General features: G+C 29.0%; 1 protein-coding gene across 1 annotated transcript in view; it reads left to right on the plus strand.

Annotated features, from left to right (window-relative positions):
* LOC132943733 (bestrophin-4-like) overlaps nucleotides 1-16,127 on the plus strand; it is a 47,309-nt gene extending 31,182 nt beyond the window's left edge. The window contains exons 5-10 of the mRNA XM_061012809.1: nucleotides 1,423-1,500; nucleotides 1,571-1,723; nucleotides 4,755-4,835; nucleotides 4,947-5,098; nucleotides 5,180-5,338; nucleotides 13,745-16,127. Of these exons, the coding sequence (XP_060868792.1) occupies nucleotides 1,423-1,500; nucleotides 1,571-1,723; nucleotides 4,755-4,835; nucleotides 4,947-5,098; nucleotides 5,180-5,338; nucleotides 13,745-14,129 (1,008 nt within the window). The 3' untranslated portion in view covers nucleotides 14,130-16,127. The remainder of the gene's footprint in view (nucleotides 1-1,422; nucleotides 1,501-1,570; nucleotides 1,724-4,754; nucleotides 4,836-4,946; nucleotides 5,099-5,179; nucleotides 5,339-13,744) is intronic.
* The last annotated feature ends 601 nt before the right edge of the window (nucleotides 16,128-16,728 follow it).

The following is a 16,728-nucleotide window of genomic DNA, read 5'->3' on the forward strand; positions in this document are numbered from 1 at the left end:
AATACGGTTTGATGAAGTTTTGATTACGTTTTATGTTTAATCTGCTGACATTGAGTCAACTGTCCTTTACTACTCTGTTAGTGGTATTGAAATATTTAGTTCTATATTTTTAAGGAAATATCATATTTTGGTCGGCATAAGAACACTTTCAACGATTGTTGAGGCTCTGAAGGAGTTACTAAAAACAATGGCTCCTTAATATTAATGTTGTATGGTAACTGGTAAGGACATCCTTAGCACGTGATATTGAAATAAATTCGGCTGTATAGGTACATTGTGTCATTATGGAGAAAATTGATATCTTAAAAATGATCTCTTTATATCATCACCGTAGATCACCGAGGCTCCATACAGTTACTGCCCAATCAGTGATTATTTTGGTGTTTTGGAAATCTTTAAGCGTTGTTCGTATATTGATTTGGACATTTGGTTTATGTGTTGGCTAAAATTTCGATTTTCACATTAATTATTATTTGAAAAGGTAATAATTTTAATTTTGAATTCATGTTTATGATTGTCACTATAATATTATAATTATTATTATGCACCTATAATGTAAATATTACTGGTACGTATATAATTACATCGTATTATGATTACAGTCGGCTATCTTCGTAATTTATAACCCAAAATATTTTAATTGAATTAGTTAATGAACTTAACCTAACCTAACCTAACCTGGGTTTACCGATTGTGTTTTTATTAACTATAGTGGGAAGGTGGTGTTGACAATAAAGTCAAAATTCAATGACTGACGGAAAATAATAATGTATAGATACTGACAGCAAATATTTTAAGGTGTATTAGCAGTGATGGCTTTTTTTACTGTTCACTTTACTCTAATCGCTATAAAGAAAATAATATAAAGTAAACAATATTAAGGCTCTATCATATCGTGATCAGTTTGTGATTTTGAATAAGACACGGTTTTATTGTAAGCTTAAATTTGTTGATTCTAATTCTTAACTTCTATATACCTATATAATATTATAATACCACGTATTTATAGTTTTGTCATCTGACAAAAATAATCTAATTTAGTAGGTATGAGTAGGTAATCATCTTTCTACTATTAACAATGCAGCATTTTAATTATTAAATACGTTTCCATATGTGTTACGATTTTCAGAAAATATTGGTTTAAGTCAGTTGTATAACAAAAAATGTTATAAACTGAAATTGAAATAAAAATAAATAAAAATAACAATAATTTTTTTTTCCAAACTCATTTACGTATATATTATGTAATATAATATAAGCGAACATATTATAATATTTAAGTTTAATTAGTTCATTGTTAACTACAAACAATGCATAATTTAATCGGCAATGTGCTATACTATGATTAAGTATTCAATGAAATGACAAATTTTATTACGATAATAATTATCAATTATAACAATTTATTATTGTTCCGTTTAGGAATTTATCGACTTCAGATCAAAATGCGGTTTTTTGTGGAGTTACGATTGGATCAGCATACCGTTGGCGTATACGCAGGTGACGATGATAAAAATACCATATTGTATTTTTATCTTATCAAATAAAAAAATGTTCTAATTCTTTTAAGGTCGTTACGATTGCAACGTATTCATTTTTCATCACTGCCGTTGTCGGGAGGCAATACGTGGAAGGATCAAACAAAATGCTGCAAACAGAACTTGACGTATACATACCGGTGTTTACAATCGTTCAGTTTTTGTTCTTCATGGGACTTTTAAAGGTACGTAGATAATTATAATTTTATCGTGAAGTCCAGTTTTTAAGTGGTATACCTAATAATTAAAAATAATAATTTATCGAACTTGTGTATAAATAGCAAAATAACATAATATTGTAATAAAAAACAAACCCATTTACAGGGAAGGTTAAGCTTTTGCGTGTGTTGTTTTACCATAGCTAACAAAATTAAGCATAAGCACAAGCATAATTGAATAATATTATAACGAGGAGACGTACTGCGTAGTTATCATTATATAGATGGATTTTTGGTATTTTACAAATCTATAGTACCTAATTATTTTTTTAGAATATTGGTTAATTTTTAAATATAATAACAACAACTATAACCTAAAATTATCTGAATACAATAAAATATCAAGATTGTAAACGATTAATAAATTTAAACTGAGCAAATGAACTATAATATTTCACAATAATTTTTTATTTTACTACAGTTTAGGTAATTACAAATTTCAATCACAAAATAATTATTTATTCTATAAATAGTCTCTATATTTACAAATTGAATACAGTAAAATATAGTAATATTAAAGTAAATAAATTAGCATAGTAATTTAGGTTTTATGTTAAAAGCTAATTTGTAATTACTAATTATTGAACACTTATTTTGAATAATAAATAAAATACAATTTGTACATCGAATGAGATTTTAAAAATACGTACAAATACAGTAAAATGATTAAATATACTTATAAGACTAGTATAAAACTTAAAATAATATAAAATTGCCTATAGTATAGTATAGGTAACACAATAGTGTTATTCGTGTGAATAATATTATGTACTATGTGTTTATATGATACTGTTATTACTTATTATTATAAATTTAAGCAAACAAATATTTTACAATTACGCTGAACCAATTGTAGCATTGAGAGATTTCATCTCAATGTTAGGTTAACAGAAATATCTCAAAAAAGGTGGGTAAGTGGAAGTCGCTCTGCTGTACAGTAGGTTACAAGTGGGTCACTATAATGGATGGTGTTAAATTTGAATTCAATGATATAATATAGAAAAAATGTAATAATGATTTAATTATTAAATAATTTATTCGCTCAGAATCTAAAATATGAAAATGTTTTTTTTTTTAAATTATTTTGTTCAATATTGTAAGATAATATATTTTATTAAAATATATCACTATTAAAGACTGACATACAATGGATGAAAATATGATTTATGATTATGATTCCACGATATTATTTTATAATGCTATCAGAAATATTTTTTTAAATAATGTCATAATACCGGTAGATAAAATTGTTTATAAAGAAATGTAGACACGTCAACAGGTCTACTTAGGTTCAGTCTGCTATAAGCTCTAACGATAACAACATTTCTGTATGAAAAAAACTTGTTCAGATTTTAAATTATTTTCTTTATTTTTTTATGATCTAAATTTATTTATTCTACTTAAAAAAAGAACGAGATTTTTCTCTACATTTCCTTGGTTTATAATATTTTAATAAAATGTATTAGGTTGTATATTAATATTGTTAATTTTTTAGACTAAAATTATTTTTTTTTATATAAGTGTGTAGGCGTGTAGAGGTATAGGCAAAATAGATCTTAAGGTAAAATTTGTTACCTATGACCATCTCAAATGTATTAATCAAACTTTAATAATTGTATTGTATTATGCATATAATGTAGGTATATTCGTCACTACTAACTAATATAATGCTGCAACTCGTAATACTGTTTTACCCTATTTGATCTACACATACTGTAAATAACCATTTCTGCGTATTTATCTTTAAGAATATTATTTATAATATAGTAAATATTTGATGATATAAACAATACACAAAATTATACTTTGAAATTTTAATGTAGAAGTATTAGGTATACTAGCATGTTTAAGTTTCTTCCCTTTCTACTGCATAAAGTAAATATTTAAATAAACAATATTACATATTATACATAATAGATAGTTGGTTTTTTTTAACAACATTGAACCGCAATAAAGTTTATAATATTAAACAGATAAGTTATATAGTTGTTATTCTTAAATATACTTAATGGTCCCGGTGCCAGTTTTTCAAATTTCCCACATTTTATATTTTAGTTGCCCCCTCAATTAGAAGACTTTTCCACTAATCTATACTACCCAATACCTATTTAGGGGAGGGGGGTTGATAGGGTGTATTATATCGAAAAAAAATGACTTTACAGGAATAACTCTCAAGCTTTGTAGAATTGTCGGATTTTGATGACTATTTTATCTGAATGAAGAAGACTTCCTACAGCCCGCATCGATCTCTGATTCTGTATTTTATTTCAAATAGTTTTATTAAAAAATTGTAAAAAAATGCTTTTTATCTTGTATTTTTTTAAACATAATATAAAATTTGAGAGTAAAATATTGAAAAACAGAGATCGATGTGGGCTGTAGAATATTCCCCTAAAAAAAAAATTATGAAATTTGGTTGATTCTACAAGGCGGTATCGATATTCCCGCAGAGTGTATTTTTGAGGACAAAATTGCATCGGCACCGGCGCCTTAATAAGTATATGTATACTATTAGGTTTACGGTAATGCATACAGAGTATTATTATAATATACAATATATCAATAGATATAGATATATAATATATAATGTAATTATTATATAAGTACATATTATATGTAGGATATTATTCTTTTTGGATGATGCCGTTAATAATGAATAATCAGCCATTGAAATATTGTAATCATTCATAAGTAAAATGCACATCACAGGATTTATAGTTATAGTTACAGGATATAGTTCACCGATTAGTCAAAAGATTCATTGCTATTTATCGTTTGATCTCGTAACTTTAGCTTTTTATTAATTAAATACATGGTAGTATGTAATTATTGTCCATTCAAAATTTAAACTAAATACTTATTCAAAATAAATGCACTATTTAATTGTTAAAAACTCTTAACATTACGGTGTAGTTCCTATTATATTATTTTTTATTAAAACGTATAGTGAATTATTCAATAGGTATATATATATATATCATAATATTTCTTCCTGCAGGTAGCTGAACAATTAATAAATCCTTTTGGTGACGACGAAGAAGATTTTGAATTAAATTACTTAATCGATAGACACACTAAGGTAAATTAACACAAGAACAATAACAATATCTCGACATCTCAGCTATATTTATTACCTATTAGCTATAACAAAAATTGTTTGATCATAATCATAACGAATTATGTTCCGTAGGCAGCCTATTTGGCTGTAGATTACCTTGCTAAGATTAAAATTCCTTTGGTCAAAGATATTTACTTCAACGAGTTGGAAGTATCGATCCCGTACACAAGTGCGTCTGTACCGTTCAAAAAAAAGTCACACAGAGGATCAGTTCACCACATGCCGTAATAGTTATAATACAGCAGTCATTTTATAAAATATTGTGTCTTAGCCACGTGATTATTTCATGTATGATTTTATTTTAGCGTTCCTGAAGACCAACATATGATGTTCCTACCCGAAATAATAGAAGAGGCCGACCCCGACCGCTCGAGAAGCAGAAGGACATCAATGTGTTCGACCAAGAGTGAAGGAAAAATCAAACCGAACAGGGATAAGTTCAATGATTCCTATGGCATTATGCAGTAAGTCGATTCAAATAAACAACCTCCTTTATATTTTTCAAATTAAATTCACTCATTATATTGTATAAATTATAATAGAATGCCTTTTATTTAGTTACATATAATATTATGTGAGTAATCCAGTGGTGTGATTAGGAATTTGTCCTGGGGATGAGGGGAGGTATGGATATTTTTTTGCATACAAAATACTAAATTTTCAAATGCAGTGATGAGTGGTATAGATATATTATATCCCCTCCCCCTAGAGCCCCTTATTTACGCCCCTGGGGTAATCTGCTAATTATAAATAAAAATATAAAACATTGCAGGTGTTTGGTGTTGGCTAATTTATGTATTTTTAGTAATTTATCAAGACTAATTGGTAGGTACATTATGGATTCTTACAACGTTTAGAGCACATTTAATTTTTAATTATAACTGTTTTGTTGGTTTATTCAGCAATAATGTGACTCAACACAAAAGTTTCATGTCAAGAAAAAATAATTTAATTAATTAGAGATATTCAAAAACTAATTTAATATATTATTAAATTGAAAAAAAGAAATGTTTTGTAAATTATAAGATTATTATTAAAAATTAAGGTATTTTATTACCTTTACATGTGAAAACTCGTTTTTTTTTTAACCACTATTATATAATATAATTAACGTTAGGTATGCTTTAAATCACTTTAAAGTTAAGGTCTTCAAAGGATTTATACTATTTATAGTAAAGATAATTTTATGATTTATCTCTAAAAATTACCTATACCTATAATCTGGGAGAGTGCGGTAATTTGACAAGCTTGAGGTTTCAATGGTACTTACATTATAACCTTTTGGCGAGTATTGACGTATATTTATTGACGTAATAGACAGAAAATCTGAAAATTGTATATAGGTACTATACAAGTGTTATTTAAGATATTATTAAGAATTATTGGTAATAATTTTAAATCTTTATGTTTAAGCTTTTAATACTTGTAAATTTTCCAACAAAAAATTCTGATCTTCACATCTTACGTCATACGTGTGGTAACTGGTACCTAAATGACCTAACCGAGTGCGCTAAGTTAACTTATTCAAATTATAGTATTATACCATAAATAAATCTATACAATATAACTGATAATATAGGTACATACCTGCATAATATTAAACACCCATATTCAATATAAATTTTGATGAGGTATACTAAAATGATTATTATTAGGTATTTACTTATTATTATTATTATTTATAACAAATTACTCACAGTAAATTAATAATTATTTTAATTGTTTTTAATTAAAAACATTTATGGTATTACTAGACTGTCAACATACCCCTATCGGCCCTATAATCATCTTGCCCCACAAAATATTTTTAATGTTTTAATTATTTGTCAACGCATACAATTGTTATTATATTTCACATAAATATATCCAAAGCTTGGGCAATACGGCAATAGCTAATAGGTGTAGAATGGACAGAAAGTGGATTAGAAATATACCTATATAATAGATTTAATTATTATACTAAGTATTTCAGAAATTCTTATGCTAAAGGATGTAAAATATTATCAATAGATGATTTCATCGAATGACTACCAGAAGAACCCTAAGTATCGAAAAATAAGTTGTTTCTAACAGCATACATGTAATCAATTATATAAATATGGTTTGATATCATAATTTGTTAAGAAATATAATCAATTTGTCATCTTGCCTGACTCGTCAATTTACCATACTGTCCTATTTACCGACTGAGAAACTTTACACGAAATTATAAATGTATAACGTAATTTCAATAATTCGATATTTTATTTATTGTGTGCATAAAACTCCTGTTAGGTCTTAACACTCATAAAGTCATAACACATTTTTCATTAATTACTATAAGAGTTGTGTGGTATTTTACATTTGGTATTGTTGGATTTCGGTTAGGCTTAATGCGCCCATACAATACTAATAGATTAGTACTAGAACTCATAATTTCCACTGTTCCTATTGAACTCGACCTCTTGAGAGACGAAAAACCCTCCAACCAACAATCTGAAACTAGGTTAATCTAGGATCAAGTACCTACTTTGAGACCAGGCGTTTAAATTCAAATAAATGTGCCCATTGCCCATTGGTTTGGTTTTTCACAACATTTTAACCGTTTCAAAACTATGTTTATTAGAACGTAGTTTTTCTGCGATGCACGTGGGATGTAGGTATACAAATAATTGTATAATAATATTACAGTAAATACGGTAGTGTCCAAACAGTCGCTGTATTTTGTTTTTAAAGTAAAATTAAAAATTGCATCGTCGTGTATTATACAGATATGTAGTTTAAGCGTGTACCTATATAGTGCGTTTGTGTACGTTTTGATGGTTCAGGCTTTTTGCACTCCACATTTTTGTGGAGCTGTGATAATTCTGGTTTTATGCATTTATTTTGTTGATTTCGCCATTGAGCCTTTATTTTACGTATTAAAATTAAAATGTAGGAATCTACCCGGATGGTGAGCGTACATGCGCATTACGCATGCGTATTACATTTTCGCATTAGCTTCCGTTATTTTCGTGTTTTAGTGTATATACCAATGTTTTTCTGAACACGCGTATATTAATTATAATATATGAGCGCAAGTAAATTTAAATCGCTCCATTGCTATGTTTCGGGTGTTGGAGAGTTTTCGAAAAACGAAGCTCAGTTTTACAATAACGTAAAGGCATACATAATATAGACATGATTATATAAACATATTACACATACTATATCTTTATATAAAAGATACGAAGGTAGAAACTTAAAAAGTTATAACATGTAATATAAAATAATATAGTCATAGGAGGATATTTATTATCACGCGGGGCTCGGATGTTTATGATTTTTTTTTCGAACAGCTCTATTTTATGTATACGACCCACTATAAAATATTACATTTTCATAATACAAATTAAATATCACCGAACCGAATATCTCTCATATTTTGAAAAAATACTAAAATAATAATTTTGTTACATTTATATAACGTTTCAATAAAATTAATTATAATTTTTTTGTAATATACTTACGCTGAAATACTACTTTGGTGTATATATTTGAGGGATCATTGATTTTGTTCTGAATTTGACACTGATTTGTTATTTAATCACCCCAAAAATGAAAGGTGGCAAATCAAAAGACTAAACAGTAATTACGTGTTACTAGAGAATTTTACTATAATAAATTTAAATAAAAATGTATTTCTCGTGACATTGCGTATACGTTTGAAAACACCGAAAATTGTTTCCAAGTAGATTTAATATAGAAACAAAAAACCCATATTGTAGAACTTGTAGGCAATCTCGCCTTACGTTTGATACTGTTATAATTTTGTATTCTCGTAATCTAGTGAGTAGGGACTGGGGAGTACTATAGGGACTATTCAGGACGATATTTTGACCGATTTATTACCTGTATTGTACTTCCTTATACATACGTAATAATATTGCATCGAATATAGACGCTATGGAAGCTAAACTATTAACCTCTATTTGAAACGCACCGCGATGGTTTAATGTACCAGATTTCGTTTGCATTGAGCCTTCCAAGGCTCTAACGGTCGTCGCTATATAGCTTATATTGTATGTGATCACCTACTACTAATCGAGATCGGTGAAATTTATAACAACCACATATTATTATCGAGCATAAAATCTATAACACGTTTATTTTCGCCGTACCGTATCGTGTGAGCGTGATTTTTATTATTATTATTATTGTTAATGTATAAGCAGTGTATAATCCCTGCAGATGACTTTCGCGTGTCAGCAATACCGGCGCGCGTGTATATATATATATATTGTAGTTCGTATTAACGGCTGTAGGCTACGCCAATGGCTTTACATCGTTATTTGGTATGAAGAAGACGACGACGACGACGACGACTACGACGACTATACACAGAGAAATGGAGAGAGAGAGAAATACACACGTTTGTACACGCACACACACACAAACACACACCGGATCAAGTTATCCGGAGGGTACGACGAAACAAAAACAGATTCTCGCATGGGATTATCGAGACTGTGACGTTACTGCATTTCCGGGACTGTATACATGTTACGGTATATAATATACTAATATATATATATATATATATATAGAGAGAGAGATAGAGAGAGAGAGAGATACTATAGTACTATATACTATGTTATGTTATGTGTATATGTATATACCTACTTTTCGGTCAAAAGTCACGGCGTGGTTGATGGGAAATGTTTTAGAAAGATAATATTATGGTGCAGTATATAATGTACGGGCCGCTTAGACCCACGCGAATACAACATAACTATAATATGTGTGCGTGTGATGTATATGTATATATTTAATATATATATATCAACAGGCCTGAACTGTTAAGTATGTATATATCGGGTACGATCGTGTTTGCCCGCAGCGAATGAAGAAAAAAAAAATAAAGAACTCCGTATTTTTTCATAATAAATACTGCGAATATAACTGGCGAAACGTCAACAGTACAAGTTTGTGTACGTGGTACCTACAGCTATTATAATAATTTAAAATACAATAATAATCGAGAATGTAACGAGCGCATTTGATTTAGTTGCACGCGTCGAGCTGGCAATTAATTTTTTAACCGTTAGAAAGTAGTTAAGCTTGCCCCGCCGCCGTCTATACGTATTCAAAATACGTCTTGTACCTATTGTATTTTCGTACGAGCGACTTTGTTTCTACTTTCTCAAATTCTAGATGGGCATAGGTAGGTATAATAATTACAAACGAATTTTACGAAAAAGTCGAGTCCTGTATGATATTATTGACTCCAGTTGCACTATAAGCTGAATCGAAAAATAATCCGCTTCGACGAGTTCCAAACCACGGTCGAATTGGGAGACGATGGATGGATGGTTTTGGTACACGATAGAACTTCCGAAGGGTATACGTGAACAAAGGCGTATACTAGGGGGGGGGGGGGGGGGTCAGATTCCCCCATTGGCCTTTTTTTAAATGTTATAAAATAGAGTTCTTGGTGTTATAAGGAACATCAAAAAAAAAATAATTAAATAAATTGTGTACTATAATTGTTTAATTCATTTCAACATTTTGAAAGGTGTGCTAACAACTATAACTGGTAGGTAGGCCAAAAAAAAGTTCAGCAGACCAATATAATAATTATTACAAAAAAAACAGAAGTATACCTAATAATACCAAGTTAAATTATTTAAACTCAAATTGAAATATTTATAGACATGCTATTGTGTACCTACTTATATATTACCTATATTTTAGATTCTGAGCGGAGCGAGGAATGTAATGGTTTTACAATGATGTTTATTTCTTTTTATTTTTTATTCTGTAAACACTTTTTCTCCCTCTAAACTTGCTCAAAAGTATCAAGTACAGCATCTTTTCTGAAAGGTAATGTTCTTGAGCTGATACTTTAGAAAGGTCATTTTTTGATTTTCGAAACGCTACTTGAAATAAAATAAGAAAATTGTTACATGAGAAATCGAGTGAATATCAAATGTTGTAAAAATATAAATTTCAGACGCTCATAAAAATTTAATTTAAGTTTCTTGTAGACATTTTTTTTTTGATAAAGGTAGACAAACTTATGAGTAATCTTATATTACATTTTCAAATCTTAGATTTAAGAAGAAAAATTTTTATGAATTCTCAACTCAAAATAATTTGTGAAACAAAAAAACTGTGAAAGGATTTTTAATTTTTTTCATCTGCCTTTGAAACAATAACCTAGGAGCCTTCTATTAAATTTTCAAGCTTTTTTTAACCAACAGATAATATTTTATTGATATTTATAGAAAAAAAAACTAAAAAAAGGTGGATGAGTGGATGTCGCTCTGCTGTACAGTAGGTTACAAGTGGGTCACTGTAATGGATGGTGTTAAATTTGAATTCAATGATATAATATCATTGTATAAGAAAAACGATTCTGAGCGAAAACTGTCAGTCAGCCTATGATTTTACCAAGTATATTTGATGATATTATTGTGAATAAAGTAATTTATATATAACCTATTTACGTGGAGCCTTGTTTTAAATTTTCAATCCTTAGCCATAAAAGTTAAAAATTTATAAATTTGATAAATGTTGTCAAAATTTGAACTTTAAATGCTTATAAAAAAAAATTGTGCCTATGTATTTTTAATATTTTTCAACTGCTATTAGAACGATATATCAGGAGCCTTATATTAAATTTTCACGCTTTTTTACCCAACAAATAAAATTTTATTGATATTTATAGAAAAAAAAACTAAAAAAATTGAAAACTGACAATGTCCGTAAACAGCTCAAAAAGAATCAAAATATTTTCCATTTTATGGTGTATAGAAAATGCTAATATAAACATTCAGTCAAAATTTCATGTCCCTACGGTCATTTGTTTTAGAGTTACACCAAAAACCAAAATCGATTTTCTCGAAAACAGATTTTGCGTAAAAAATTCCCGTTTTTCCTTAATTTTTCTTTTGTTTTTCACATCGCTTTTGAAAACTACTGGGAAATATTTACTTTTGACCCCCCAAAGTACCAACTAGATTCACTTTCCTATCAGAAAAGTTACTGTTGAAAAAAATCCAAGCACTTTTACTGTCCTAAAAGGTGATGACAGACACAAAAATAAAAAAATTTAAAAAAAATAAAAAAAAAACACACATCAGTGTAAAATCAATACATTCATCGCTTCGCTCAGAATCTAAAACTAGAAATTTGGGTTAAAATTTGGTAAAATTTACAAAACATTTGAGCGACTTATGTGCTTTTTCTTTTCTTTTATATTTTTTTTTCATTTTTATGATATTTCTTAATTATAAATTATAATTATAATTATATAAATTACCTATTTATATAAATCGTTCTTAAGCTGTTCTTAAAACGCTTTGGTTATCACATTAGAAACGAATAAAATTAAATAAAAAGATTCCCTCGTCCGCTCAGAATTGTTTTTTATCGAATGCAATCATTGCATTCAAATCGAATACAGTAAAATTACACTATCCTGTCCGAGACCCGAAGGGACGATGGACAAACATCCACCACCGAAATGCGCTGACCTACTTTTTGTTATTTATTCTTTTAATGTGTAGTTAGGTACCTAGGTTTAAATTTTTTTCTGATCCACATACAAAATGTATACGCCACTGTGCGTGTACGTCAACACGTTTTTCAGTATATTATATAGATTAATATTATTGAGTTACTTTTTTGTTACTTATATGAGTGTTATATATAGTAAAATAGTGAATTTAGCCAACCGTTTCATCTATGTGTAAAATATCGATTGTGAATTTTACTTTTTAATCTGATACCACATACGTTTGTTATATACCATAAGTAATTTGCATAGGTACCTATTTTATCGTCCCATTTTTGTTTTTCACATATATTGAAATAAATATAATCCATGACCCTGGATGTAATAACTATTATTATAATTATTCAAGAAATAGATAATAAAAATAATTTATTAATTACTTACTAAAATAATTAAATATACCTTACCTGTGACTGTTTTTAAATATTAAAAAAAAAGACTCAATAAATTTAAAAACGTAGTTATGGAACGAATCGACCTCATAATATATGTTATAAAACAATAAGCATTGATTTTGATTTGACAAAAAATTAACAGGTTACATATGTAATATTTATGTAATATTTAAATTGAAATAGGACCTAACCGATTTTTTTTAGATTTTTTAGGGCATCAAAATCCCAACCCTACTTATATGGAATCTTTTATAACATTTTAAAATCAATACGAATTTTTAGGAATTTCTAACTCAAAATAATTTGCACATTTTCGTGATTTTTACGCCTTTTGTCAAAATTTGAACTTTTAAGGATAATTTAAAACCATATTTTTACAAACTGTGGTCAAAATAAAAATACTAAAAATATTTTTTGTACAACAATGTTCTAGAGTCTAGAATCTAGACAGTGGTTTTAAATAAAAGTAAATAAATAAATATTAATTGATTTAATAATTTAGTAGAAACAAAAATATAGTTTGTCTAAACTACTACTGTATGCAGTGAGAACTAAAAAAGAATAGTAGAAAGAATTTTTCATAAAATGGTGCGAATTATTTTAAAGATTGGAAAGTTTCTCAATCATCAATATTGCATTATGTGATGAGTTAGGAGGTAATTAAAAAAAATAATTAATTTTTTTCAAGTGAGTTTAATATTTGTCTCCATAATATTAACTTTAACGTTTAAAATGTTAGAGTTTAAGACTTTGGTAAATGTTGACTTATAACCTATAACGTTCTGAACCGCTGTCTCAACTCAACTAACTCGAGTTAATTGTTGTAATTAACACTCCCACATTTGTATACGTATCAAGGCCAGACAAGGCGTCGGTGGCGCGTATATGTGATAACTGATAAGTAATAACAAAATATTTAATGTTGGTATTATGTGCAGGGTGGTACAACAGCGGACAACGTCAAACGGCTGCGGTGAAGTCGGAGGAGGACAGAACTCGAACGCGCCGGCCAAACGCGGTGGCGGCGGTTTCAGACAGCTGGCTCAGCGCAAGTCGGACGCCGCGCAACCGGTGGTGCTGGTGTCGATGACCCGGCGACCGAGCTACAATTCGGGACAGTGGAAGCCGTTCAAGTGGAAATCGTCGGACAGCGGCGAACAGCGACGCGCTTCCGTCGGCGGCGGTGGCAGGCGCCCGGAACAGCATCAGCAGACGGATGTGGACCTGCAGAAAGCGGACCGACCGGAAACATCGGCGACAGTGGTACCGGAAGGACGCGTCAACGCGGCGTTCGTGCCGGACAGACTGCAACACGACGTGTGATGCGCATTACTGCGGCGGCGCATTTGGGAGGGATCGTCGGGTCGTACGATCCCCGATCCACAAATCCCTCTCCGCCAATGCGAACCGAAATTAAAATATTACCCCCGCCATTTAATCATTCCAATCCCAGCAGCTACACCTTAAATGAATAATAGTAATTATTGTTGTTACGGTTGCATATTATGGGTAACCGCACAACGATTATTTTACCAATCATTTTTCAAACTCCACGAGTTGTGGAACACAATAATATAGTGTTACAATATTTTTGTTTTTGTAAAAGATAATATGATAATAACTTATAAAAAAAAATTGTATGACCTCGTCAATTTTTACAAAAACCTTTAGTCCCCCGACTATTCGAAATTTAAAAATTACAGTATTGTCTTGCGACACTAACTAAAAAATCCTAAGTACACCACTGACACTAACATTATGAGTTAAACAACTTTTTTCAATTTTAAACTTAGATGTTTGATAAAATGAAATAAATTCCTATTGTAAATTTTAAATCGTGTACATTTTTATTCTGATGAAACTGTCTTAAATTAAAACCACGAAATAAACCTTTTTAGACAAATCGTTGAAACAGGACTCTTTCATTTTAGGTAAAAAATGTCATTAAAAAGCCTAAACATTTGGCTGTGGACATTTATTTTAGGACAGACTAGCTACGTATTCCTCCTAATAATTGATTTGAATATATTTCCGTGGTCCAATCTTTAACGTAATCACCTCACCAGTTGAGTAATTGTGTACAATTATTATTTTATTTAAATGTATCGTTATATTATATTAAATTTACTCGCCGCCCCCCCCCCCTTCAATATCAGATGCAGGCTTATCTTCATTATCTTCACATTTACTAGTTATATACCAATAACGTCTCCAAGAAAGTATGTCTTGCCGTATAAGTGCCTATTATAGGGACCAATAATTATATTCCTCCTCACATTGATTTTTATTTTTATAACTGTATAGTGTATACCTAATAAATTATATAGGTATATAATTCCATAATTTTTCATGTTGTTTATGATTATTTAATACCCAGTTAAACATAATAATTTAATTTAATTATTAATATTTTCATCAAGATATATTATTATATTAATAATATCATATTATATTAATATAATACATACGATATTTTATGGCTTTTTATGGATTTTCAAATTTTAAACAACTTATGGTACATTCATATCGAAAATTATAAACTACAAGTATCTATAATTAAAGTGGGTAGAAAGAATTTTAATTATTAATTCAAATTTTTAATTTTCTTAAAAATAAAATTAATTAATTTCATGGATAAAGACGATGATGAGACACTCTTATATATTATTTATTACAGATATTACATATTGTTTTGTATTAATTTTCCATTGAATATCCACGCATTATATAATAGATATAACGATATAATTATAAATAATAATATATTAACAAAATAACAGCCGAGATTGTGTAGAGGGATTTAATTTCCCCACAATATAGTCTTTGATGGACCTTTTCTTTTTACCATAATTTTTTAATCCCTCCCCAAACGAGTCATGACGTATTCGCCTGTACAATAGGAATATTCTATAAACAATACTTATAAACCCAACGTATTTGTACGTTTATACTCTACATGAGTTTACAGAACAATTATTTAAAACGCCTCGTATTATAGTTGTAAATAAATATAGACGTACTTATTTTTATTACATACCTAATAATATGGCAATAATTATTATAGATCAGCTGTATAATATTTAAAGTATACATAATATATGTATGTGTCGTGTGTGTATGTACTGTATATATACATTATTTATAATATTATATATATTTTATTGTAATATTGTACATTGAAAAATCGTCTAGCAAGCGAAACGATGGAAATTACTATATTGATTCGTGTATTTCGAAAATAATATGATTTACACATAATACCTATTCCAATTATAAACTTATATTATATTAGTTAATAGGTAAGTATTTTGTATTAAACTAACAATGATACTATGTAAAATATTTCAATAAAATATCATTAAAAAAACGCATAGTTTATCTGGTACTTGTACTTATAAAATGTATATTAGATAGTAGGTACCTATACCATATCATTGTGTATAATATAATGACCAACGCAATTGTAACTTCACCTGCAGCAGACTTCACAGTGTAAGAATGACTACTAATAGTTACCAGTACGCCGTTTATCGATTATTTAACTGTAAAGTTTGAAAACTGGTTGAGTAGATCAATGGAAAATAAAGTACCTAGCAATTAGTGCTTGGGTCAAATATGTTAATTCCGATCCTTCGTGTGTGCCCTCTAATTTATAATATTATAGTGTTTGTACGTTTTTAGGTAGATAGGTATTTTAGGTACTTTTATCCATTTGTGAAATAAATTTAATAAGTTTCATGTTTTATATTATAGCCGACTATATTATATTAAAAGTAGTACCTAAGTATATCCAATGATTGGAAGGAACGAGTTCCGAAATGAACGGATTCCTGGAACGAATTCATTTTTATAAAAAAACAAAACAAGGATCAAAACTAGTTCCTTTATTCGAGGTAAAATGACGACATTTTCCGTTACTTTC

Source organism: Metopolophium dirhodum, chromosome 4, assembly GCF_019925205.1.
Source record: "Metopolophium dirhodum isolate CAU chromosome 4, ASM1992520v1, whole genome shotgun sequence".
NCBI classification, from domain to species: Eukaryota; Metazoa; Arthropoda; class Insecta; order Hemiptera; family Aphididae; genus Metopolophium; species Metopolophium dirhodum.